At 37.6% G+C, this 27,968-nt stretch overlaps 1 protein-coding gene across 3 annotated transcripts; it reads left to right on the plus strand.

Moving 5' to 3' along the window:
• The first annotated feature begins 251 nt into the window (after window positions 1-251).
• Window positions 252-27,945, plus strand: LOC109406424 (solute carrier family 28 member 3). 3 transcript variants are annotated; one of them, XM_029869859.2, is made up of 8 exons: window positions 252-354; window positions 16,237-16,372; window positions 16,583-16,636; window positions 16,831-17,071; window positions 25,905-26,091; window positions 26,160-26,927; window positions 26,990-27,498; window positions 27,560-27,945. In XM_029869859.2, exons 2-8 carry the CDS (start codon window positions 16,334-16,336, stop codon window positions 27,598-27,600), a joined length of 1,839 nt encoding a protein of 612 aa, XP_029725719.1. In that variant the 5' UTR covers window positions 252-354; window positions 16,237-16,333; the 3' UTR covers window positions 27,601-27,945. The 3 variants fall into 3 exon arrangements, with proteins under 3 accessions (XP_029725719.1, XP_029725720.1, XP_029725718.1); XM_029869858.2 differs by lacking the exon at window positions 252-354 and adding an exon at window positions 1,154-2,099; XM_029869860.2 differs by lacking the exons at window positions 252-354; window positions 16,583-16,636 and adding an exon at window positions 1,148-2,099.
• The last annotated feature ends 23 nt before the right edge of the window (window positions 27,946-27,968 follow it).

A 27,968-nucleotide genomic window follows, 5' to 3' on the forward strand; every position in this document is an offset into this window, starting at 1 on the left:
CAGACGGCAAATCGTCTCTCGAACAACAAATTTCCCAGCAATCAATTATTATTATCGCGAAACGGGCGTAAGCGAGCTCCGCGACGCTGCTTATGTTTCAAGGTACAAGTTCAAAAGACTCGCTGGTTGCACACACCGTTGTTAGAGAATCTTATCGGGCTACAATAGCGCAACAAGTCGGAGTGGGGTAGCATATTCAATCGTAATCGAGCGATATCATTGTGGTCACTAATAGGAATATCTCCCTCTGTCAATCTGTCAGTCGTTGTGATCCACTTGAGGAGGGCTTCTGCTCTTGAATGGGGAATAGGGTTTGTCGCATGGTGGCGCAAGAGTGGCTGAACTTATTTGAAGGTAAGTTGAATGGGTCATTTTTCGATCTACGCAACGCATGTTTTCAATGCTGTACAGTTTGCTCGTAGACATTGGCGAATCTAGTTTTTCCTTTTTTCTTGCTTACTCTCCTCAACAAACACGAGAAAGAGAAGGATGGAAATGGGTTATGCGGAACCCCTTTGCATCCCGTTCTTTCTCGTGTTCATCAAGGAGGGTGAATGAGAAAAAAGAAAAAGCGAGATTCGCCAATGTTCCTAGACTCTGATCAACATCGTCCCGGAAGGTGCAACTCAACGAGGCGGGTTCAATACCCGAAGTACGACTATCGCGAAATTCGGTCGATTTGTTTGCTTTGCCAACGAGCTCGCTGCGCTCTACGGCACAGTAATCGGATACTATGGGCAGAGCATGTTGCAAGTATACCGTATGACAACACTGAAAATATTGTGTACGTATAAGGTCCAGATGGTACAAGACAACGTGGAGTGCATGAAACGAGATAAGCTCTACTTGTCAATAGGGATCGTCTATAAATTACGTCACGCAAAAATTGTCCATTTTCAAACCACCACCTACCCCCCTCTATGTCACACTTTTTGTATGAAACCTCTAAAATTGTTGTATTGTTTGTCACACTACTGAACCCCTCTTCCCCCTCCCCCAAAAAGCAGGACGTTTTTTTTGGACGCTCCCATAGTAATACGGCAAGTATAGGCTGATTGGACGTTCTTTCCAAGAAGCAACTGTGAGTTTAGGCTTTGCGGTTCACATTTTTTCCTAAGGCTTGTATTTGTAAGGACGTTACACCAATCGAAACAAAATGAAATTAAATTTGTCATATATCATGCATAGATTCAGATTAAAAGTTTCAAATGCCTGATATTCATTAATTACTAACACCTAAACTCATTGAAGTGAAATACCCTATTCTTCATCAATTTCGCACAAATCCCAACAATTTTGGGATGTACCGAACCGTTTGTATTGCTGCATTGCCTCAAAATAATTGTACGCACACTTGTCAAGCCTAATAGGTCCATATCACAAGCTATCGTCGTCATCATCATCGTTGAGGTTTGGTTAGAGAAGGAGCCACATTGCTATCGTAGTCGTAGATAAACACATCTACCCCTATTACATTGAAACATTGACTGGCAGGTCGCACTGTCGCGATATCTCGTCGACACACTTGTAGGCTGCCACTGCTCGCGCCGCGCCGAACCACAACAAGCTACTGCTGGGCAATAAACTATCGCGCATCTATACTTCGGCCAGCAGCCACAGGTGCGACGGCAGTCATTACCGCGACATCGAGGTGTTCGGTGATTTTTTTTTATTAACCACGTTGCTATTGCGGTTGCGATCATCGTCGGTAATAACCGTGGAGAAGGTGTACAGAAAACCTTGCGAATTTTAACCGGCAGAGTGGGTATTCCCGTGGATCTCTAGTGCTGAAGCTGATGGGATTGTTTCAGTTTGTTGGTGAATCATCAGTGTTTTGAGTGTTATTGTGATTGGAAGAAATTCTGCAAGTGTTATGTCTGGTACTTAACCCTAGTGATATTGCAACTGTTTGCGGGGGCGAAGCATTGCTAAGTGTTTGTCAGTTTATGCAGCTTTTACCGGTTTAGCAAGTACGATATTGGAAAACATTCACCGGAGTCCTTATCTAAGTCTACTTAGCGGAAATATAACTCAACTACTGGAAACCAGAGGATTATCTTCACTAGAATACGAAGAAACCGGATTGTGAAAACAAACAGGTACATACAGTAAGAAGTGTAGTGTGAACATCATTTGGAAAATGTGTTACAAAACATCAAAACTCCGAGCACACTATCCAGCATCACGTGAATCCCGATGAGCAACACCGTGACAACTAGGGGAGATCAATCAAAGCTTGATTTATGGGATCTTATGATGTTCATCGGAATTTGGCAAAGATGCCGAAGACTTTGATGGACAATAATATCAGTTGGAACAGATAACATTGTCTTAAAAGTTTTTATTGCTCATCACACGCGTTGTGGTTGACCACTTGTCTGAACGGGTGTAACGAGTCGTTCAGTTGCCAAGGATTTCAAACTAATATTGTACCAGTAGGTCGGCTCCAAAGATACGTTCTCTTCTATTTGAGAAATTTGTGCCATTACCATGAACAGGAGCCTATTCTTCAACTATTTTGGGATGGTGATAGGGTCAGCTAAGGAAATAAGATCGTCACCCTAGAAAAGGGCACTAACGCATAATCGCAATGAATTCAAACAGCGCCCTGAAAAGGGACTGTTATAACGCATAAAGCTCAAAGAGAGCCTATAGCTCTTTATCAAGAACCCAAGAACCACAGAACGTCCTGAAAATTCAAGTTTCTGGAGTCAGTTGCACTTAATAAGTGTTTACCGAGTACTCGGAAACACAGTTGCGCAAAAACTGAACAGTTACATTATCAAATGATACGAAGTTCCATAATCTGACACATGAATCAGCTTGCTGAATATTCGCCATGTCATAGTCAAGTCGGCAGTGGCCAGTCAATGCTTTGAACAGAATGCTGCAATTCTGCTTTAACGGATTTGTAAGATACTTCGCCACCCTTAGAGATGGCTCAGTACAATACAATTTTGTTTGACGACATGACTTCAAACTATTCCAGTATTGTTTGTGCTGAGTGGCAGCCCAGGTTTCAATCTGAAGCTTTATCCAACGCTCCGATACCGGAACAGCTGACTCAGGACCAATGAAGTCATGTGATGCTCCACTCGCAAAACAGTCCCATATGAATAGGAAACCCAGCAAACATGCGACTGTTATGCGAGTGGCGGCAGTACAGTTGGCCGAAGCAAGTGCTTCAGTAGCAGCCTGGCTATCTGAACAGAAGTATATTATTTTGCCCATTACGTGCTGCTGAAGTGTCGATTGCACTCCACACATAAGAGCAAAGATTTCGGCCTGAAAAACGGTGCAGTGTCTACCAAGTGAGTAAGACTGATACAGCCTTAGCTTACGAGAATAAACACCAGTACCTGCTCGACCTTCGAGAAGGGAGCCATCAGTGTAACATACGAAGCCGTATGAAATACTTCTTTCCAGATATCCAGATGTCCACTCTTCCCGGGAGGGGAATTTTGTGTGAAATGTCCTATATGGAAATTTACAAGCAATTGTAAGATCACTTGGAGCAAGGACAACTTTGTCCCAATTTACCAAAAGTGGAAACAACGAGGTGTGTGTTGAACTGCGGTTCACAGGAGTTTCCTCTTGTAAACCGAGTACCCATAGGCGGTAAGTGCAAAAAAGTGCTTCTTGTTTGAGATGAATGTGTAGTGGAGCAACGTCAAAGAGAGCTTCGAGCGCTGCCGTGGGAGTTGAAGAGAACGCTCCAGACATCGCCATTAGGCAAATCTTTTGGAGTTGGCCTAACTTTGATTGGACCGTTCTTATTTCACCCTTTTGCCACCACACAAGACATCCATAGGCTAATATTGACCGAACCACAGTTGTGTAAATCCATTTGATATACTTGGGTTTTAGACCCCAAGTTGTACCAAAGGTTCGCCGGCATTGCCCGAAAGCCATACAAGCTTTCTTGATTCTGAACACAATATGAGGTGTCCAGGATAGCTTGGAATCAAGAATGACTCCAACGTACTTTACCTGTTCAGTCACATCGATTTCAGAATCAAAGAGATGCAAAGGTCGAACGCCGTTACGTTTTCGCCTTTCCATAAAAAGAACAATACATGTTGTACTCGGATTTACCGAAAGGCCATATTGGCGACACCAACCCTCAACCACCTGAAGAGCGTTTTGCATCAGGTCGAAAAGGGTGGTGATGCACATACCGACTAACAATGTTAGGTAGTCGTCGGCAAAACCATAAGCAGGAAAACCGCTATTATTGAGTTACCTCAATAGCGCATCTGCTACGAGATTCCACAAAAGCGGTAACAACACTCCCCCTTGCGGGCATCCACAAACACTCAATTTCCTAATTCCTGCTAGACGCAATGTCGAAAAGTGATATCGGACTCCAGCTCTCAACTACCTGAAGTATGCTTCGCATCAAACGAAAAGGGTGCTGAATAACTGCTGATGCACATACAAATAAACAATGTTAGGAAGTCGTCGACAAATCCATAAGTGGGAATACCGTTATGATAGAATGACCTCAATAGCGTATCTGCTACGAGATTCCACAAAAGTGGTGACAAAACTCCCCATTGAGGGCATCCACAAACACTCAATTTCCTAATCACTACTTGATGCAATGTCGAGAAGAGATGTGAGTTTTTGAGCATTTGGTAAATCCAATTGGAAATCATTGGAGATATATCATGACTCCGTGCGGCTTCCAATTTTGCATCGAAAGGCACATTGTCAAAAGCATCCTCGAATCGAACAAGACTGCTTTTGAGTGAATGCCTTCTCGATATCATAAACATCTTTGTGTAAAAGAGTCACAGTGTATTAACCATATTGGTAAGCTTGTTGATGGTTCACATTAAGAGGCACGCTAGCCAAATGAACTTCATGGATTTGATGATCAACAATGCGTTTTAAGCATTACAGAAGAAAAGTGGTCAAATAGGTACCCAAGTAACACAACAAAACAAGTTGCAGCTAAAAAAAATGTTAAAATATGTTACATAAATGTTTTTCGAAAACATCCCTAGTTAAAAAATAGTTTTTACAAGTTTTTGCAAAACATGTGTATCCAACGTAATGTTTTCAATATGTTTTCTAAAAACAAATACGAAAATTTTGTGTTTCGTCTCCAATCAATGACTTTGTCACTCTAGTTTGTTGAACATGTTATAGTTTAGTTTTACAAACTAGACGTATAACATCTTTCATTTTCTCAAATGTTTGTTTACGGTCGTTTGTCATTTTGTCGGTGTGTGTCAGCTTCGTTAGATTTGAGATGCAACGTAAAAAGAAGCGTTTAGAAAAAAAATCAGTTTGCTTCAGTGACAGGAGATTCCGCTTGGCGCAGACAGATTTTGTGAAGATTCTGTTTTCTCAATTTGTCCCCAGCTTATTGATCCCGTTATTGATCCCGCACAGTCCCCGAACCATTACTCGCCAGAACAACTTTACCGAACCTCAGTCTCCCGCACTCGCTTCGGAAGGCATTACACGTTTATCTTTTGCTTCTTTTGCTATGCTGCTACCACCGTGGCCGGGAATCGTCATCTGCTCTGCTTCGGCGGCGAAACATCCATTCTTTTCTTAGTTCTCATTTTGAGATCTACCTTCCCTACCTTCGTGTTAGACAACCTTCCGCGCAGAGGTGTAATTCTGTTTATATTCATCCCAGTACGGCACGGCAGCACAGCGAAGAACTTTTGCAACATTTGCAATAAATTTAGTATCACTATTGGGTTTCCCGTTATAATTTAGACTTCTGTGATAATTTGAAAATCCACTGGATTATCATTTCCCAGCGACATTTCACATTAATCAAACTTATTTTGTTTACCTGATGTGCATCCGACGACGCTGCAATGAACTCAAGCGAACTTGCCTACGTACAGGCGCTGCGAAGTCGTGTGCGAAATTCGACTGTGATAATAATGAATTTGGGCCGAGTCTAAATGGGTGCAAATGTCGCAATACTGATAGGATTATGAATAATTCTTTCAATTGAAACTTTGCGTCTTTCCCGTATGTTTATGTGACGCAAGTGTTGTTATTTGCCTTCACTGTCAAATGGAATGAGAATATTTTTTTCATAGGTTGTTCGCAATACTTTTGGATGACATATTTCAAAACATAATGATGCTAGAAGTAAGTCACTGTAACTTCTCTGTAACCAAAACATGCACTGCCAAGACATTGAGTTCACGCAGCGTGGTGTCACGAACACTACTGCAAATCTACTTCTGGAATACTCCCGGTTGGATTTTGCCGGGAACAGCTGATTTTTGTTTACTATTTTTCACCAGTAACATAAATAGTGTTCGTGTGATGCAACGTATACGTACACGCAAGCAGAAACCACTAGCTGCGAGATGTATCCAGTAACAGTGTATGTTAAAAATGTTCACAATCAAAAAAATAGAAATGATTTCATTTTTGTGATTTCATGTAGTAACTGGCATCAAAAATGAATTTTGTTGACAATCATGCATCATATAAATATACATAGGCTGACCATACGTCCCGTATTCAACGGGACAGTACCGTTTTTATGACCTTTTAGGATTGTCCCGTCGTATTGTGGAAAAAGATCAAAATGTCCCGTATTTTTCGGAAAACGAGCATATTAGTGTTGACAAAAAAAGTTAAGTTTAACTTATTAAGATAATGTATCGACATATTTTCCTATCATTACTCTTTTCAATGGATTACCGGCAGGGAGTGCGTTCAATGTTGCTCAACAGGAGTAAAATCATTTTATTTTGTATGACGAAAAGCATCTAAACTCGAATTTCTCGAAATGAAAAGCTTTTATCGAAAAAATATTTGGTAGGCACCAAACCGGTCATCATTGTGCACAACCGCTACTAAATATTTTTTCGAATAATGTGTTTCACTTCGAGAAATACGCCATTAGGTGCTATTCGCCATACAATAAATATTTTTGCGATTTACTTTTAGCGATCTTTCGCGCATAGAAGCTAGCGCCACATTGGTCGACGCGGAGAGCAGGAAAACAGTCAGTCAGCATTTAATTCATTAAACAGATATTTCTTGATAAGGAAGTAAAGGTTCATCCTGTTAAAATTTCGAGTTAAATATCAATGATTTGAAGTATCAGAAATATTTCCTTACTTACTTACGAGCTTACTGAGCTTACTGAAATTCACAGTTCAATAGGTTTTTCGTGCTTTTATTCAAATTGTCAACAGGTTCAAAATGTAGTTTGTGAAGTGTTAAGCTATAATTTTGTATTACATTAGAATATACCTCAAGATATACCCTTTAGATTCTTCAGCAATTCTACAGGAATTTACTAGAATAAAATATTAATTTCTCTATTTTTTCTAAGTCAACGAATCATTTTGAATGGAAATCATTAAGTCATGCGGAAAGGAGTTCAAGATAAACAACATAATCATTCCAATGATGTGATTTATCGGAAGCTTTGATGACATCAACATTTTTTACATGATTAGAGATTTAAGACTTAAAATACGAAAAATGAAAATATTTGTTGAAAGAATCTCATACATGTCTCCTAAAATAGTTGCCCATAAATATAAAAATAAAATAAAAATAGAACAAACTCTGACTATTATAAAATAATAACATTCTAAAATAAACATACATAATTTTAGACATTTTCAGTGAAGAATGACTGCAAAAAAAATAAACAATAAAATATTATAATTCTGAGACGTATTCATATGATTTTTGGTGCGACTTAAATTTCGAAAGATTTGTTTGCTCTTATGGTTTAAAATCACATAAAAATGGCTTCTCTAACTTTTAGTAAAAAATAATAGAATTAAGAGGAATAGAATGTGATTTGAACTCTAACTAAGACAACTCTTATTTTCTAACCGGTTATGAATCTTACTGTCTTCAATTGTCTTCAAAATTAAATTTCTAAGAAGTTTGTTGAAAATCATTTTTCAATACTGCAAAAAACATCTATTTTTTGTCTTTTCTTTGTTTTATAATTATTTAACTTTAGCACGTTTTAGCTTCTTAATTGTTCGATTGATTCCTTATCAAGTAACAATAACAGCTTATTCAGCCAAAATTTTTAAAATTAAGTTTAAGAGCAGCTTATTCGTCTGCTGTACAGCGTTATCTTTTAGCATGATTTCGAAGATAACTTTGTTTACACTCGCAGGTTTTCTTCTTATGTATTTTGCTTTTATAAGAATACACGAATTTGTATATCTGAGAACTTTTGGAACATAATCGTTCCCTAATGTGTATATGAAACAATTCATAATTTCAGCCTTAAACATTTTGTATGTCCCGTATTTTATGCTCATATGGCCCGTTTTTATCTTGTTACTATCTGGTCAGCCTAAATATACATAACATTTGCCTCAAAATGATATCACCCCGTACTACTACTAATCGTTTGAATAGCCGCACTGTTTGCTGAAACATATTGAAGCTTAGGGGTCGTACATATATTACGTCACGCTATTAAGGGGGAGGGGGGGGGGGTTGCAAAACGTGACAACCCATACAAAAAAGTTGAGATATCATACAAAAAGTGTGACATAGAAGGGAGAGGGGGGGGGGGGGGGGTTGAAAAAGGTCGATTTTTGCGTGACATAATTTGTGTATTATGGGAATTCAAAATTATTGGAAATTATAAAATGTAAAAACATTATTTGAAAGGTTGGAGCATTAGAGTAAACCGTCGAAAGTTGCACGTATAAGAATGCGCCATTTGTTGCACAAACATGTATAATGTATTCTTATGAAATATGCAACAATAGGTGTGGTTTTAGCTGTGCAGAATTTGGCGATTAACCCTATATACGTTAAACGGATATTTTTGTGTTCACCCTACCGATGAGTATATATTAAAAAAAAGTTAAATGAATATATAGGAAAATACTTTGAAGATATCACTGTCACAATATTTTTGGTCGGCACTGCCTTGGCGGGCCTGCCTTTTGATGGTGCCACCATATTGGTTGTTTCTGAAAAATAAGAAGCTTTTCGAATAAGTCAAATGACGGTCGTAGAAAATGCACAACATTATTTTAAAAAAATCGATCAACCGAACAGCGCATTCATTTAGTGGAGGTAAAATGCCATAATCCACGGTAAAACTAAAAGCGCACACCTTTTTCGACCCTGTGATCACTGCTTTTGCTCGACATTTTTGAGTTTACGTTTCTCCATTTCATTTATGAGTTTTGTACATCGCAGGATTTAGTTTCATCTTTTCAGATAAACTGCTGTCAAAATAATAAAAAAAAACTTTTTCAATTACGCTTTCATGTATTTGTGTTTACACTACGATTTGTTTTGACAGCGATGTTAGAATTTTGTAATTTAAAAGTAATAAACACCATGAAAATACTTCCGATTTTTAAGCTATGATATGGTTTTCATAACATCTCGCTAACAAGTTTGTTTGTTTTCATTAAGTTACATCAAAACTTTTCTATAACCAAAACTTGTTGCAGAAGGCATTTTTCGTGCGCTTTTTCGGTCATATAAAAGTCATGGAACATGTTGTCGCATCTTTATTCTATGACTGTGAAATGTTTTGGAGAAGTGCGTAAAACATTTCTATAACAAAGTGTGTTGCTTGGGTAGTGTCTCCTTGGTTCTTCATGCGACGCACGACCCATTATCGGAATAAACTTAACAGTCATATTTTGCCAAGCTTTAGGAACAAAACTGCAAACAAGTAGTTTTTTTTTCGAAACATGATTGCAATAATCAAATCCTTTTTGAAGCAAAATAAGATGTATCTTATCTGCTCCAGGAGATTTTGAAGGTGCGCAACTATTTAGTGCCCAGGCCCACTCAATCGATTCTAAAGCTATGATATTCCGAGCCGATGCCAGAGAATCATAACTACAAGAAAAGAATGTTATCTTGGAACAGATAACATTGTCTTAAAATCTTTATTGCTTATCACACGTGTTATGGTTGATCACTTGTCTAAACGGGTGTAATGAGTCGTTCAGTTACCAAGGAATTTAAACTAGCATTGTAGCCGGACTTCTGAAGGGATTCATACTGTACTACTTTGAGAGGAATGATTGCAATTTTTTTGGCGAAACTGTTGTGGGAACTCTTATGTGAAGTCCTGATGGACTGTCTTAATAATTAAAAAATATCTTTTATATATTTTAAGACAAAATCTCAAAGCAATTTCAGGCAGATTTATAGCAAAAGTATAAAAAATCCTACTAAAGATGTAGGGTGACTTTGGGTATTATCAGCACATTTCCCAAGTAACCATAAGCAAGCTCTATTTCAGCATGAACAATGCCAATAAGCTCATCATCAGCATTCACAATAGAAACTGTTGCTTATATGCAATGTAAATGTAAATAAATATTTAGCACTATATCAGCATTTTATATTCATACAGAGCATTCATCAGTGCTACCCAATATTTTGACAGATGAACCACGTGCTCGATGTTTACGTGTAGTGGTGAAAACGACAAAAGTAGAATCCAGTTTCAACTGCCACTACCACAATCGCATTTTAAGTGACAGTTTCAAATGATAATTCAAATTGGCCCTTTTTTTATTTGCAATACTGTTCATCATCTGTGGCCGAATTAGCATTATATCAACATTTTCAGCAAGAATGCATTAAATGATTGCATTATATGTGCTAACAATGCTGTAAATAAGCCGCATTTTAGTGCGTACTGATTACTTGGTTTGTTCCCTTCGCAATGAGGAGTTGTTGTAGACCAAATTGTCTGTATGATCGTATAATTCAGTTTGTTTGGGAAAGATTTGAAGTCAACTTTGGGTACAAGAGGTTTTAAAAAACCCCCATGACGAAAAAACACAACTACAGTTCCGCAGTATCAGTTATGCTAATAAATAAATTAATAAATAAATGAACAGATAAACAAAAAAAATGATTATTGATACATAATCCCAATTTAAAATCAAATTTTGCGTTGCGTTGCGTTGCGTGGTAACGGAGTAATTCGTAGATTGCATACTGAAAGTTGTCATGTTAAAACTTTAATACTTCTATTCTAATTGCTTATGGAATGCTATTTTAATCCCAATTTTAAATCAAGTTTTATAAGGAAACTCAATACAAATTGGTGGGTTGGTGGTGAAAACCCCGATCAAAAAATCATAACGAAAATGTAACAATGTAAATGTAACTGTGCAAAATTTGTAAGCGTCCCAGTTTTCCATATTGCGGTTGAAATTTGTATGAGATTTTACATGGGAAAATGTACTTTTTTGTGTTTTTCTCCTAAGGGGCATAAATTTGCCAAAAACCGCAAAGTTATCCGACGCTTGTGAAAAAAATATACGATTCTTTCAAGAATTTGAAAAGAAATATCCAGCTAGATTTCTTCAGAATATCTCCAAGAATCCCTGTGCAACTAAAGTTATTATATTTTGGCTGATATTTGGGACTGTTCTATATATCTCAAAATAGTTTTGTGTCTTTTAAAGCGTATTTACCCTTTTATATTTATTATTGAAAAATTCATGTTTGGTCATTTTTTAGATGTCATTGGTTCATTTGTATTGAATCGCAACAATTAACGTATTTTATTCTTTTTCCCCAATAACTCCATCATAGTAACAGAGTTTATTATTGTTACATTTATGAAGGACACTTTACCAGATGAGTAGGCGTTCGTGTTCAACTGACTGTAACAGATGGTAACAGTGTTTAGGCACAGACAAACAGACGTAACACTTGCGAAATTTCCATCGACCACGCTTTTAACGATCATTTTAAATTTTCATAGTTGTGGCTTTCACAACCAAAGGCGCGCGCATCGTTTTTCTATGCGTTTGACGTTTCACACTAGCGCCTTCTGTTGACGATATTGCACAACACAGTGATTCGTGCAACTTTTCCACCAGGTGATGGTAGTGTGAACTGGGCGATGGATTTCTATGAAAATCGTTCAAGGTGTTACGTCTGTTTGTCTGTGGTTTAGGGGAGTTGAATACACTTTAGAATTATTTTCCTTAAAGCTAAACGGAAAATGAAATTTTCCATGAAAAAAAAATAAAAATATTTTAACAATAATCACAATATCTCAAAATGTTTTCGTCCTTCGGTATCCCATATCGCCTTCCGAGAAAAGTATAAAACTATAGGGATGTTACAAATACAAATACAAAAACCACAACACCACGAATTAAAAAGAATCACAATCCAATATGTTTAAATTGACGAAAAATGATATTCAAATCAAAATTATTTATTCTAATTTTAATCGATATCTTATGTCCGTTCCGACATCTAAAATTGGATAAATGTAAGATTGTGGTTAAATCCGAATGCTCTGGTAAAAATTTCGGTTGAGCCCAATGAGGAAACTCTTTGAACCTCATCGATTGGCACAATCTAACGTCTTGAAATTTGCATGTCATGGTATTGATTTTTCTGAGAAATAATCAACCATTGATTAATTTTTTGAGATGAGTATACCATCCACTTTCAAGCTTTCAGGAACTTTTTTAAGATTTTTTCTATGATGATTGAAAAAAATACAATAAATCGGAGAAAATTGGGTTGATGTTGAAACTCCATACATTATTTACTCTAAAGTGGATTTTGATCAGTTACACCCCTTTGCTTCTAACCTCCTCAAATATTTCAAACTCCTACAGAAATTTCTCCTGAATTTCGTTCTTGAGCTGCATTAGATATTTCCCTTGCAGTTCCTTCATTGATTTTTCGTAGATTTTTCTGACGAAGTTCATCTAGGGTTTTTTTTCTTTCTATAGTCCCACTAGAGATACCATTTGAAACGGCTCCCATAATTCTCAGAGTTCCTTCTGCAGCTTACAGGGATTTATAAGTAGTACAGTTTCTTCTGAAGCACGCCGATAAATTAATTCTAGAGCTCCTCCTGAGACTCCTCCTGGAGGTCTGATAAAAATGCCTCCGGAGTATTATCCAGGGTATCTTTTTAAAGTTCTTCTGTGGCTTCCTTCAGTGCTCCTGTAGTTTCGGTCACATCCGCGCACACTTACGCTATTTAAATAAGCAGATGATGGCTCAAAATGCGAAAAAATAAGCCGAATGAACATCATACCTAGCATTAGTAAGGTATCCGGCAACCCTTAAGATCCCCTCTCAATTCCCTAACCTTCACGTACCCGACCCCCGACAACTCATTTTCAAGATTCTGGCATTTCGTCAAATTTCATCCGATTTTTTTGAAGTCACCCTCAATCGATCATAATTTGGTGCTTGTTTATTATACTCAAGTGGCCATGCATGGCCAACCATTCTGGAGATATTCCGGATTGTACTGGGGTCAGGGGTTGCCAAAATGGCTAGTAATTATTATTTCGTATGTTTTTGTGTTTAAATCATCGATTTTCAACGAAATTTTTGTTGTGACCAGTGAAATACAGCTGCGATAACCATATTTGAATATGGTCCGGATCCCCGTGACAGGTTCCGCGGGGCCTTATTGGGGACACTTCTGGTGTTCAACCTAAACATGCCGTGAGACATATCCATCTTCAAGATTTCGAATGACTGAGTCAGAAACGATAGACTGAAGTCTGTAGGGGAAAGTGGGGCAATATGCCATTTTTCAAACTTTCATTGTTTTCAATGATATATAGCCTCATTTGTTAGGCTTTCAAAGTGGTAACAGCAACTAGACAATATTTGCTCGATGCTTCAGCAAAAATATTCACTAAATTATTGCATTTTCATTGATTTTTAGCGATTTCAAAAACTGGTTCGTAAAACGGAAGTGGTGCAAAAACGCCATCTGCCATGGGGTAAGATGCCACTTCATGAAAACATTAAAAATTACGTCCTTCAGTTTTCTGGCATTTTCGACTCACTTTCACCTTTTTGTCACGTTTTTTCGTTTACTCTATACATGGAGTGTAACTCCCCTCCCCGCAAAACGATGATCGTAATATTTGAATGACCCCTAACATGGAAAGCGTAGACATCAACAACCATGCGACTCCATGCGTGCCTCAATCTCGTTGGAAACACTTGGCTGGTAATAAAATCACCAGAAAACCTTAATTGCAAGCACGGAAAACCGGAAGTTGCCAATTTTCATTGGGAAATCAAAAGATTTTCCGTGGGTTTGGCGGCCTAGCATCTAGAAGAATGTTCAATGCAAACATATCTTGACACCGTTCACCTGTATCAATGATCAAGTCCCATTCAGGAATGATTTTATGAGTTGGGCCATTTTACCCCATCTTGGCATTTTGGGCTCTGTTCCCCTATCAACTAATATGGCCACCCCGTAACATCTAGCACAGGTTTCACATGAGTGTCATCGGGGACATTTCTGGTTTGTAAGCAAAACATGCCGTGCGACGTATCAATCTTCATGATTTCGAGAGAATGGGACAGAAAAAAATTACTGAAGTATGTATCAACTGAAGTGGCCGCTCCGAAACACCTGGAACAAGTTCCGCGGGGCCTCTCAAACACAATAACACACGAAATAATCACGTTTTGCCATTTGGAAAATTTGACACCTCCCCCTCCCAGGCATGGAATCCTCCTCAGAGCAAAACGGGAGAACAAAAAATATGCACACCCTAAAACGAAAGTACACAGCGAATGAGTAATTTGCGAAAAGACAAAGGATTTTTCACTCATATTTTCGTACGACTGAATCAGCACAAAAAATGTGCTGATCCGGCGTTACACAAATTTGCGTGAATTTTCACACAAGTTTGCATGAAATCTTTTGTCTTTCCGATCGCTGCGTGAAAGTTACTCCTTGCTCTGTGTACATCGATCTTTCCGTGCACCGCGCTCCCGCATCCAAAGCTAGAGCGTTTTCTCTCGTTTTATTCCACCTTCCTGCTTCTAGCTTGTGACTCCGAAAAACGTGTGTATTGGTTGCACAAAAAAGTGCGTTTCCTCAAAATTGAGGCACTTTGTGCATGCCGGGAGTAAAGATAAATATGTTTATGATAATATGTCATTTATTAACAAATTCACAGGTATTTATGTTTGCAATTATGTTATTCCACCCGATCGGCGAGCTCATACTGTGAACAACGCCATAGAAATCGTCGAACAACTTACCGGGTTTCTCTAAAATGAGGCACAAAAAAGTTACACTTTGTGTTGATTCTAGTGGCTCGACGATTCTCATTGTCTCGTTCCTGTTTTCTCTTTGTGCATCGCTCTCGCGCAAACGACTTCGATAGTAACGCACTAAGATAAAGAGAGCAAAAACATGTATTTGGGGTACATTCTGGGAGCAAATGACAAGCCTGCCCCTCCCCTTGACCCCAGTACAATCCGGAATATCTCAGGAATGGTTCTGGATATTACATGGCAACTTAAGTATAATAAACTATGGCACAAATTTCCCAAATGGATGAGAACGTGCCTCTGGAGCCGACCTACTGATAATAAACTAGCACCAATGTATGATCGATTGAGGGCGACTTCAAAAAAATCGGATGAAAATTGACGAAATGCCAGCATTTTTAAAATGAGTTGTCGAGAATCGGGTACGTGAAGATTAAACGTCGCGATCATCAAGGCAATGGCTTACGCAGTTATTTAACTTGCTTAGTGAATACCCTTAATATCTCTATTTGATTTCAATATCAATGTATGCAATTGTCGAACACACGAAAAATGAATTATTGTTTCATTACAGACAACAGAACTTTGGCGGGGCCTCGTATTCTTGAGGATTACACGTTCGCTTTGCAAGCGGATAATCATGGGTTCAAATCCCAACCCTGCCATCAACAGCTTTTCGTCGAAACGGCACAAATCGTCCATTGACGATGGCCCTCTTCTGAGCAACTACTCCAACGACATGAATAATTGGACAACGACCCACGGTAGGTAATATGTACCTACTAGAAAAGAAGAAACTATGACAACGAATTTCATGAAGATGTACAATTTTGTCACTAAACATCGCACATCGGATGTTAAGCTCGGCTTGTCGAATATCAACCTGGGCGATATTGAATACCAGAATTGAGGTTTCATCTTTCTAGGAAACATTCATACTGGTGATCGCACGGAAATTCTCATATTCCAATTACCAATTACTGAAACATACTAAGTACTAAAAACTGCGACAAAAAAGGAGTATCATTCAGGCGATTATAAAAAAATATAATATAAGCTTTGTTTTGTAGCATGGCAGGAAAAAAATGAGCTAGTAGTTTAAATTAATCAAATATTATTGCTAACCCTGGAATGTGAACCTATGACTCACTCATTGTTTCTAGTAAATAAACATTCATCAACTATGTCTTATTTTCCCTACAGATAACAGAGATATGAATACTCTCAGCTAATGGACTGATACATTCATTGAACCAACTCACTAGTCCCAACAGTAAGTTATCTTATAAATCTACGCAAAATGAGTGGAATCCAGAACGAAGGCTACGACCACGACACGGTAAGACGATGTTCAAACATAAACTACAAGCCACCATTCATCAAATAAACATCGAATTTGTTGTTGCTTCAATTTTACCTGACGTCTATTGCTCAATAATTCATCATACTACAACCCGCCGTACTACATTTCATAAGCATTCCACCATAAACACCGAGCTCTAATCTTATCGACGCTAATTTCACTCATTCACTTTATCTTTCCTAATAGACCGGCACCAAGCTATCACATCGTAAACGAAGCTCAATCGTAAACCCAGCCGAGGTACGATAGACTCTATATTCTTGCCTACTAGAAACGCTTGCAGTAGTAATCACGCCTATATATTTCCCGCTATCCCTAACAAATCCGTCACCTAAGTGCACATCATTAGTTCTGACCGAGTGCACTTGAACGATAGAAATCTACTAACCAGAAGATCCCACCTAATAGTACCTTTCGTCCTCCCGTTTTCCCAGAATGGAAATGGTGACAGCTTCACCCTTAATCACCTGCCACACAGTGCCGTCACCGAAACCCCGGTTCCAGCATCATCATCACACCTGCAACCCAATGGGAAACCACGACAGACCGCCCTGGATAGGTTCAGCGATTGGAGGCGGCGGCACCAGACACACATCCGGATAGCGCTACTGGCAGCACTGAATGCGGGCGTTATCGTATTTTTCGGCTTCGCTACCAACCACTATGTGGAGAAAGGTAAGAGTGGATCGGGGTGAAATGCGTCTTTAAGAACAAAACTCGTAGTATATTTGATATTTCAAATCCAATACCCCCTCATACAATTGTTCTTCTACTACTACTTCTTGTTCTCCTTCATATTCCTCATGTCTTTCTGTTCTTTTTTCTTTTTGTTCATTTTATGTCTGATTCCCTGCATTGTGATTTTTTTTTTTCATTTAGTCCTCCTATCAGTATTAATCAATTATTATGCGATAGGTGTAGGCTACCATGGAGGCTACCATTGCCTACATTTGTATATGGTGTGGCTAACATAAAGGTGCACTATACTTAAAAGATGAAATAAATTCCGACCAAAACGAAACTCGACTGGACTATGATTGAATCTGCGGCCTCAATACTGAGGATTTATAGTCTTAGCTACAACTGCATAGTGCAGACTTTTTGAAACTATATATCAAAACTGTAAATTATTACTTGAATTATTCTTAAAGTGTAAATAAATTATTTTGACTTTTTAAAGAGGAATAGTAGGTGTTTTAATTTGTGTTTCAATTCTTTCTTCAAAATGCATAATATAAACTGTCACTTAATAGGGAGGGCTAAACTATCACTTCTCTTCAAAGTTCTTATCATGAGTAAAGTAGCAGTAGGTCTTATATCCAGCACTACCGTCGTGCGGGGCTTCTTTTTACACTTTTTCATGGTTTTTCAACTTTATGACATTATAACTCCCAGAGTAGTGAATGAATTCCCAATATTTTTACACATAATAATCGTGAGTATGTTTGTAGGATGTATGCAAAATTTGATCTAAATCCATCAATAAACAAAAAAGTTGTTCATACACCAATCGGACACATGTCATATAGAACCGAATGGGGGCTACTTTGGACATTGTTATCTATAACAATACTGCATTTCAAATTCCAGTGTTATTTAGAAAACTACTTTGTATCAATACTGTAGTATACTATAACGGACATGATTTCAATAAATATATGCGTTTTAAGATGGTTCCGTTCTACCTTTGGTATTATGTGCAGCGTGATATTGCTATATAGATAGCCTGTAAATAGGAACCATTAATCCTTTATTTAGGTGAAACGGTCATTTATAATGTATAACGGATACAAATATTCGATTGTATATGCTACGTTGATACATTTTGAATGAATTGATCAACCCTTTGAAATTTATGAGAGACCAAATGTTCTGATACGTTATGTATATTTTATTGGTTTTTTCGATGTTTTTTCGCGTCCTGACAAGCAATCAAGGATGGGAACACTCACTTGCAAAGAGTTACACTCACTTGCACTTTTCTCAGCTCAGAAGCGTGCAATCAAGAAACGATGTATGGACGACTTTTGCCTTGTGATTTTTTCTAAAAGTTTGCCGAATAAAGTAAGGGTCGCACACGCACACCAGATTCGCGAATGAGCTGCAAAAGCAACTCTCCACAAGGTGAGTGTAATTTACACTCACCTCGTGGAGAGTCGCTTTCACGGCTCTGTCACGACTTTGGGATTCGTGAGCAACCCCTACTCTATTCGACAAAGTTTTAGACAAAACCACAAGGCAAAAGTCGTCCATACATCGATTGTTGATTGCACGTTTCTGAGCTGAGAAAATAGCAAGTGAGTGTAATTCTTTGCAAGTGAGTGTTCCCATCCCTGCAAGCAATAAACCGTCTGTTTGAAAAATAATTTCAACCAAATGAAGCGAAAACTATTGCTTCATAGTAGTCCCAAAGACATCAAACAGATTTGAACCATATTTTGAATTCACAAAATCCATATTCAAAAGTGTTCAAAGTAGCCCCGCATTTCAAAAGTAGCCCCGCACGACGGTACGCTTTTTATCCCTTTTCCCTCTTTACGGTGGGGTAGACATTTCAAATAGATTTTGCACCTAATGATAACTGAAATTCAAATCGTTTTGCAAATATTTACTTAGAAAGGGTAACACGTACAACACAATCTTGTTGGTGAATCAATATTCACTGGCTTCCCGCTGATAAGTGCCTAGTAAAGTCAGTCACCGTAAAACCTACACGTTATCAACCGTCAAACACTTTTATCTCTACAGTAGTCAGAAATAGTTGGGAAATACTCAATTAACCAACTCTATAAACATGAACGTTAAAAAGCACCCGTCATCATCTTTTAAAGATCCAAAAACAGTTCAAATCAAATGATCGGTCTTGAAAAAATGGTATTTACTGTACGCCATTCTTCATCTTCTAAGCTTTTATAATAAAAGTTTGTGCTTTAAATAAATACACTTTTTTCCAACTGATTTCAATGATAAATAGTTTAACGTTAAAATCGAATGCATTATGTATTACATCATTTTGTAAATTAACATGGAGCGCACGTGTTCCAATGTCGGAGAATACTCACGTACTGGAAACTTGTTCTCGCAAGCAACAAGACAAGATGCGCTACACGTAAAACAATAATATACAGGGTGTTAGGTTCCTGAGTGCAAACTTTATAAAGGGTGATAGAGGACCATAAATGGTAAAAAAAGGGTTTCCGCATATGGTCAAATCTCAACCGTTACGTAGTTATTGAACTTTCCATGTTTTTGATTATTATTGCCTTAACTGGCTATAACTTTAAAATGGTCAAACTTATCGCAGTTTTTTTACCCTTATTCGAAAGATTATTGAATTTTCTATCAAATGGTATCTTTGAATTGATCGGTTTAGTTTATCTTTGAAAAAATGCGAGATAATTTAAAATTCTTTCTTAGGCAAAGTTATGGCCCCTGTTCCACTCTACAATTTGTAAGCTCTTTTTTGGGCACTGTGCCGAACACTTGAATCAAAATTGCAAGAAAACGATAAGAGCTAGAAGTTTGGTGTCAAAGAACGAATTGTAGAGTGGAACAGGGGCGACAACTTTGCCACAATCTAAGCCGAAAAGAGAGCTGAGTTTGTGAAATAGGAGTGTTCACGGTGCGGCTTCGGAGTCAGTTTGGCTTCCTATTCCGCAGAACCATTACCTCCCAAGTAACAATCAGCAGCCCTTGAAGATGTATTCATGTTTTACCCTGGTTTTATACCAGCATGTGAAAAAGCTAGTTGTTCTATATTAGTTTCATGTGGTAGTTTTTACTTTGCACTTTTGGCATTCTATAAAACTATCATATAACTTCTGCTATAAACATCGTCATTTAAAGACTTGCAAGTGGTCATGAATTGGTTTTATCACTAATTATATTTGCCATTTCAATAAAATTTGCATTCTTCATTACACCAACGAACCTAACCTCAAAATGACTAACAATTCTCACGTCATTTTGACGTAACATGAGCATGAAAAGGACGACAATAAGATCGATGAAGTAGAATATATGATCGTCTTTTTCGTGCATGCGTGTGGTCTGTCAAAATGACCTGAGAATTGTCAAACATTTTCATGGCTTGCTTTTTTGGTGTAATGAAGAATTTGCGGTTGTTGTCGAAAATGTTTTTTTGTAAACAAATAAGCAAAACTGTGAGGCAGCGCTTACAACCAACAAAAGATTTCGTGGCCGTATCATAGACCAAGAAATCCTGTGATAAAACCGTTAGTTCTATCATAAGCTCAGTTATGACCACCTTAGGAGGGTTAGCCCTATTGGAGAAATCATCGGGAACACAGAGTTTTATCAGAAAAATATGTCGCTTGCCGGGATAATTTATGTAAATACAGAAAAATCATTACTCAATTTTATGATTTCACATACAGCGCTTAAGGCGAAACTGGAAGCATTTCCTCACTTTTTGGTTTATGATTTTTTATAAAATAACGAAGCAATATTTTCAAAATCGGTTTTCGTACACATGTAGAGGATGGATCAAGGTATCTTCTGATTTTTTTTGTAGTGGAAAATGATTTTCGTTTTTTCAGAAACCATTTTTGAACGAAATTTGACAAAAAAAAAGGTTTTAGAAAAAATGGAAAACTTTTTCAACACAAAAAAAAATCAGAAGATACATTGATCCATACTCTACATGTGTACGAACCCCGTTTTTGAAAATATTGCTTCGTTATTTTATAAAAAAAATCTAAAACTGAAAAAATGAGGAAATGCTTCCAGTTTCGCCCTAAGATCAAACTTAACGATTATATTATTTTAAGAAAAATTACATAATGTTTTTAAAACTCCGCTATGTTGAAAAAAGAACTTTCGCACGCCCAATTCCACCGAGTAAATTAAATGCATTTAACTTCCTATTAATACACAGTTTGTGTGGCGCACATATTTTTTTGTCATTATCACAGTCACATTCACCACAAATTTCCCGTGGCATGTCTCCTAACACATATTTAATGGGAAATTAAAACTCAATTCCAGATCGGCATCTTTCCAATCCATGGCTGGATAAACAATCAAGCATAATTTATTCTGACAATCGAACATTGATAGAGAAAAATAATCAAAACAAATATTTGACAAGACAGAATATGGTTTTATTTAGAAGGTTGATAAAACTATGATACAACCCGAAATCCTATTTGCATCCGGTTTGCATACGAAGTCCTGTAGATCATAATAAGGCTGGGCCAACTAGCCAGATCGTGGACTTTTGAAGGCATAAAGGAGCTCGAGAGTGTTCTCAAGTCGGCATCAATAATGGTTTTATGGTTAGGGTTTTTGAATCGCCAAAAATCATCGATAAAATCAAAATTGTTACTTGGGCTGTTCTGTGGCTTGGTTGGTTAAAGCGCCGGTCTAGCGAATACGGAGTCGTGGGTTCGAATCCCACTAGAACGCGATTTTTTTTTCACATATTTCATCTCTCAATTTGTCAATTAGCAACATTTCGTGCCTTCTAATTGCAAGTTTTTCCAGGAAATAAATCAATTTGATAATTTAGGAAAAATATCTCGGATAACAAGAAAATTCAACTGAGAGTGTTTTTGCATGTGAGCATGTTATGGAAATGACGGCAAACTATCAATTCATTGGTTATTTGAGCAAAATTCATTATTTTTCATTCACGTTAGCTATTTTTTTAATATGGCGACGAAAATAAAACGAAAGCAAATTTACTTTTATGATGACCGCAATAAACCTAGTAGTGTCATAGTTTCTGCTTTGTCACCATCAGATGTCGTTACTAATCGAACGGATTGCCATCTATTGAGAGTTTGAACAGTTTTATGTTGGTGCTAATCAATGCCAGAAGGTTTACATATCGAAGAGTTTTGTTTACTCTTAGAATCTGGCTTTATTGATGTCTTCAAGTATACTATAAAACAATTCATCAATGGTTTTCATAAAAGTAGTCATAAAACTGTGAGTTTTAATTATTGCTTTAATAAAACACTAATAAAACCAAACAAAACCAATCAGCAATGGAATTGTTACTTGGGTATATAACAGGGCTGTATCAAACAGCACCAAATCTATCAGTTTAAGGCGAAACTGGAAGCATTTCCTCACTTTTTTGGTTTTGGATTTTTTTATTAAATAACGAAGCAGTATTTTCTAAATCGGCTTTCGTGCACATGTAGAGTATGGATCAAGGTATCTTCTGATTTTTCTTGTGATGGAAAATGTTTTTTGTTTGTTTTTGCAGAAACCATTTTTTTAACAAAATTTCACAAAAAAATGGTTTCTGCAAAAATGGGAAACATTTTCCACCTCAAAAAAATTCAGAAGATACCTTGATCCATACTCTACATGTGCACGAAAACCGATTTTGAAAATATTACATCATTATTTAATAAAAAATCAAAAACCAAAAAAAAATGAGGAAATGAAAGAGGCAGTGATACAGTTTTTTTAAGACGACGACGCGTCGCGACGTAAGCCGACCAATTATGCCTGGTCAAAAAGATTATGTGTCCATAAAGTAAGATGGAAAGCGTTAAGCCGTCCAAAAAAGACTATTAGGGGGCATCCATTAAGTACGTGACGCTTACAGGAGGGGGGTGGGTTTGTGAATGTGTGACAAGCAATGTATTACGCATAGAAAAGCCCCGTACGAAGGGGGGGGCGTTGAAAATTCTCAATTTTAGCGTGACGTACTTAATGGATACTTTCTTGATGACGACCTTAAAAGAGGCATATACATATTACAAACGAAATCACGAACATGTAAAAATAGGCTTTTCGTCGTTTGCAATCCTTCGTCCCCGTCAGTGCAAACTTCTATCTGCTTCAGGAACACACAATGAATGTTTGTGCACAAAACATGAGAACGTAAATCCTATATTCCATAGTTTGAACAAAATCAACCTTGTTATGAATTTGAAGATGTTAGTAAGCTTGCAACTATGTAGAAACACAACGTCAAATTGCTATCTGCGGCGTTGTGTGGATTGTCCAGACTCTTTATCCTTGGAAAACAGTTTGTTGGGAAAATTGGAGGACAAATATCTCAGTCAATTTTCATTTGAACAGTGGGTATTGACTGATAGGTGTGACTTTGAAACTATCATAAAGCTAATAGATGAGTTTGTTTCATTTTTTTGCTCACAGTGAGAAAGCTTGATACCTCATCATTTTATTAAAATTGAACAATTGAACTTTTTGAAAACGACAAACAATAATTTGTAAGAAGGTGTGTTTTTAGTTATTTGCGACTTCTCTGAAAACTATAGTTTTGTGTTACAAGACGAAGTGCAGTCCCATCATTGGAATGAACAATGCAAGCAAGCAAGCAAGCAACAATACATCCGTTTGTAATATATTTCAAAGAAAATTTACAAGTTAAGCATTTCAGTTTCATAGTCATTTCTGAAGATCTAAGGCATGATTCAGTGTCTGTAAGTTTGTTTATTTCAAAAATGTTTGACTTTCTTCGAGTGGATAAAAACAAAGAAATCAATAAAATATATTTCATGTCTGATGGAGCTGCGTCGCAGTATAAGAATCGTAAAAAAATTTCAAGCCTTTGTAAATTCAAAGTAAAATATGGAATTGACGCACAGTGGCATTTCTTTGCTACGTCGCATGGAAAAGGCCCTTATGACGCAATTGGAGGAACAATAAAACGCATGGCTACAAGAGCAAGTTTAGCAAAGGATCGTGAGCACCCTATAAAAAATGCAAAAGAACTTTTTGATTGGGTCAATCATAGGAAAGAATAACAACGAAATTATCATTTTGTTTTGCTACAACAGAGGAATACGAAATAATGGCTTCAGAGCTTAACGAGCATTATATTAATGCAAAAACAATCCAAGGGACTCAAAAGTTTTATTGTTTTATACCACTGTCAGAAAGTGAAATCAAAGCAAAGCTTTATTCAAACTGTGCTGATAGTAAAGCACAAGTTTTCAATATAGTAAAAAATGCAATGTGAATTGAAAAAATATGTTATGCTATGTTATCAAATAAATTGTTGGAAATTGGAATAGGTTCAAAATAAATATATAAAATATTAATAACGGTGTATTTTTTTTTTCAAATAACATGTGATTCCTAATAGTTGCCCTTTGATTTCAAAAAGTTCTCCTGTAGCAATTGAATTTCCGATACCATTGCAAAAATGACTCTTTTTGAAAGTTAGTCGTGACTCAATATAAAAAATAATAATAAAATTAAGCTTCTCATATGAAATTGAATCACTGTGAATTTTTTCAAACTTGCAATAAAAAATGACATTATAAACATACACTCTAAAAAATCTATATTACACATAACTGAAAATGTTCAAAATATCATAACTTTTTTGTACATTTTTTTACCATTATGAAATTTTCATAGATGATTGCTGATAGAATGAACTTTATTCTCACAAAAACTGACGCATGTTAAACAATAGCTTTTTGAGATAGTAATTTTTGTGACATAATTCACTTTTTTAGGTGAAAAACAAAAAGTTTTGTTCACTGTGTATTTTAATTTGAGTTGCCATTTGTTAGTCTACAACTTTGCCGAAGACACTATTTCAATCACACAAGCCGTTTCCGTGATATTTTTTTTTTTCTAATTTAAATGTGTACCATTTTTTCATTGGAATGTTAGTCGATAAAAAAAGTTATGATATGAAAAAAATGGTTATTCGCATTAAATGGAAGAGCTGTGCAAAATTTCAGACAAATTAAAATGCAAAATTATTTTTTTCTTATATTTTTCGTGTTGGTTTGTGGAAAGCCTCAAATGGTCAAATTGCCATAACTTTTTTGTACATTTTTTTACCATTATGAAATTTTTACAGATGATAGCCAACAGAATGAACCTTATTCTCTCAAAAAAATATGACGGTAAAAAAATAGCTTTTTGAGAGATTTAATTTTTAGTAACAAAATACATTTTTTGAGAAGAAAATCAGATTTTTTTTTTCATACTGTATTTATGAGAGCCGACATTTATCAATCCACAACTATGCCGAAGACACCTTACCGATCAAACATGTCGTTTCCGCGATATTATTTTTTATTTGCATCAGTTCCATTGTTTCATAGGCCCTATTAAAATGTTAGTCGTGATTCGATAAAAAAAAATTATTATGAGTAATTGGTTATTCGTATTAATTAGAACAGCTGTGCAAAGTTATAGGCAAACTAAAAATGCAAAATTAAAAAAATCCAATATTTTTCGTGCTGCTTCTTGGGATGTCTCTTCTCTCATTCCTTCTACACGTACATTTCCATTCATTCATTCATTCATATTTCACGATTTCTTTTCAAACCGAGAATCAGGTGTATTGAATTCCGTGGAAACAAATTGGACCCAAAATAAAATGATACAACAATTTGGTCTATCATTCACTCCGTCAGACTTTACGCATTTATAAGAAATACAATATCCGCATAGAGCCTCATAGGCCCTAAATAACTCTAAGTTTTACAATTTTATACTTTGCATAAACTTGACCATACTGTTACTCATCTAATTCCAGACAAAACCTGCACCAAAGAATGCGGCATGAAATGGTGCGATGGGTACGGAATGCTAGTACTTCTTCTAGGTTTCATCTACCTGGGCCTAGTTTACTATCACATTTTGAAACCCCTTCTCCGGAAGCCGTTCAAACAAACCATCGTCAGGCCACTGGGCTCATTCTTTCGACAATTGTTTGCTACGCTGTGAGTATTGCTGCATGATACGATTATCTGGCTCTGTGTAATGATACAAATGCCCGTGAACCCTCCAGGTACGCCAAGCTGATAGCCGTTGGAGTGGTTGTCGTTGCGTTCGCCCTGTTCTGCTATTTCGAAACCAAGGACGAACCGGAAAGGCTAATGTCGCTTGTCGGAATGGTAGCGCTGTTCTGTGTAGCCTTCCTCGTGTCCAAACATCCCACGAAGATCAACTACCGTCCGGTGGTACTCGGAGTAACGTTCCAGTTCCTCTTGGGGCTGTTCTGTATCCGATGGGAGGTTGGACGGAGCATCTTCAGCTGCATCGGAGATAAGGTCGCCACATTCTTGAACTACTCAGCGGAAGGTGCCGCCTTCGTATATGGAGACTTTATCGTTCGCAAAGAAGGGGTGTTTGCCTTTGCGGTGCTATCTGTGATATACTTCTTCAGCTTCTTCATCTCTATCCTGTACTACTTGGGAGCGATGCAATGGGTGGTGCTGAAGCTGGGATGGATCTTGCAGTCGATCCTGGGTACAACGGTTTGCGAAAGTGTGATCGCTGCGGCAAACATCTTCCTGGGTATGAGCGAATCACCTCTACTGATTCGGCCCTATATCAAGGACTTGACCCATTCGGAGGTGCACTCGGTGATGACGTCTGGGTTTGCGACCGTGTCCGGTACGGTACTGGCAGCTTATATCTCGTTCGGAGCACAACCTGCTCATCTGATCACTGCCAGCGTCATGGCAGCACCGGCTGCTCTATGCTTTGCCAAGCTGATCTATCCGGAGACTGAGGAGAGTAAAACCCGATCGGATAACATCCAAATGGAGAAATCGTAAGAACCCATGTAATTATATAATCAAATCAACACTCATAACTCCCAAACACATGTTTCAGACCCGATTCGTCAGTCCTGGACGCCGCTTCGAACGGAGCCAACACCGCCACGGCCCTGGTCCTGGGAATCATTGCCAACCTGATCGCCTTTGTGTCGTTCATTGCGTTCCTCAACGGAGTCCTAGGATGGCTGGGTGAACTCGTTGGAGTAAAAGACGCCTCGCTGGAGAACATCTTCGGTACCATCTTCCGACCGCTAGCATTCGTTATGGGCGTTCCGTGGGACGAAAGCTACTACGTTGGCAAACTGATCGGTATCAAGACCATCGTCAACGAGTTCGTTGCCTATCAGAAGCTGGGCGAGTTTATCGACGGGAACTTCCTATCGTCGAGGTCAGCCGCCATCGCAACGTATGCCATTTGTGGCTTTGCCAATCCCAGCTCCATGGGTATCATGATCGGAACGTTGAGTGCGATGGTTCCGGATAAGCGAGGGGTCATTACGTCGGTGGCCTTCCGGGCGTTCATCACCGGATCGATCGTGTGCTTTATGACTGCCAGCATAGGAGGTACTGATGACGAAGGCTTCTTTTTGATGTTAGCTAATCCATTCTGTTTTTATCATTATAGGTTTACTAATGGATGCGAAAATCTTCAACAATTTCGGATAAACCTCCATGCAGTGAGAAACACAAAACAGACAAAATACCCTCCCAGTATGTACTCAAGTCGTAAGCATTTCGTTACTGAGTTCAACAAGCATTTAAAAGCAAGTATTGAGCGATCAACTGGTTGCATTTACTAAATGTACTTAGAAACTCCTAATGAGAGCAAACTAACTTATCGTGTACCTAGTAGTATGTAGTATTGAACAATTAGATGCTATTTTAGGAATTTGATGTTCGGATAAGATGAGAAGATTGTTTTTTATTGTACCAATTGTATAAATATAGTTTTTTTAGCATACTGTTTGTGAATGTCAATAGAAAAAAGTGTAAATAAACCATCAATCGGAAGCAGTCTTTTGTATTCGAGATAT

Source organism: Aedes albopictus, chromosome 2, assembly GCF_035046485.1.
Source record: "Aedes albopictus strain Foshan chromosome 2, AalbF5, whole genome shotgun sequence".
In the NCBI taxonomy this organism is placed as follows: Eukaryota; Metazoa; Arthropoda; class Insecta; order Diptera; family Culicidae; genus Aedes; species Aedes albopictus.

Bases quoted from the DNA above. Each gene is read 5' to 3' on its own strand.
- LOC109406424 (XM_029869859.2), top strand. From the start codon at position 16,334: ATGAGTGGAATCCAGAACGAAGGCTACGACCACGACACG. The intron at 16,637-16,830 runs GTACGATAGACT...CCGTTTTCCCAG, and splicing joins CAATCGTAAACCCAGCCGAG to AATGGAAATGGTGACAGCTT. The intron at 27,499-27,559 runs GTACTGATGACG...TTATCATTATAG, and splicing joins TATGACTGCCAGCATAGGAG to GTTTACTAATGGATGCGAAA.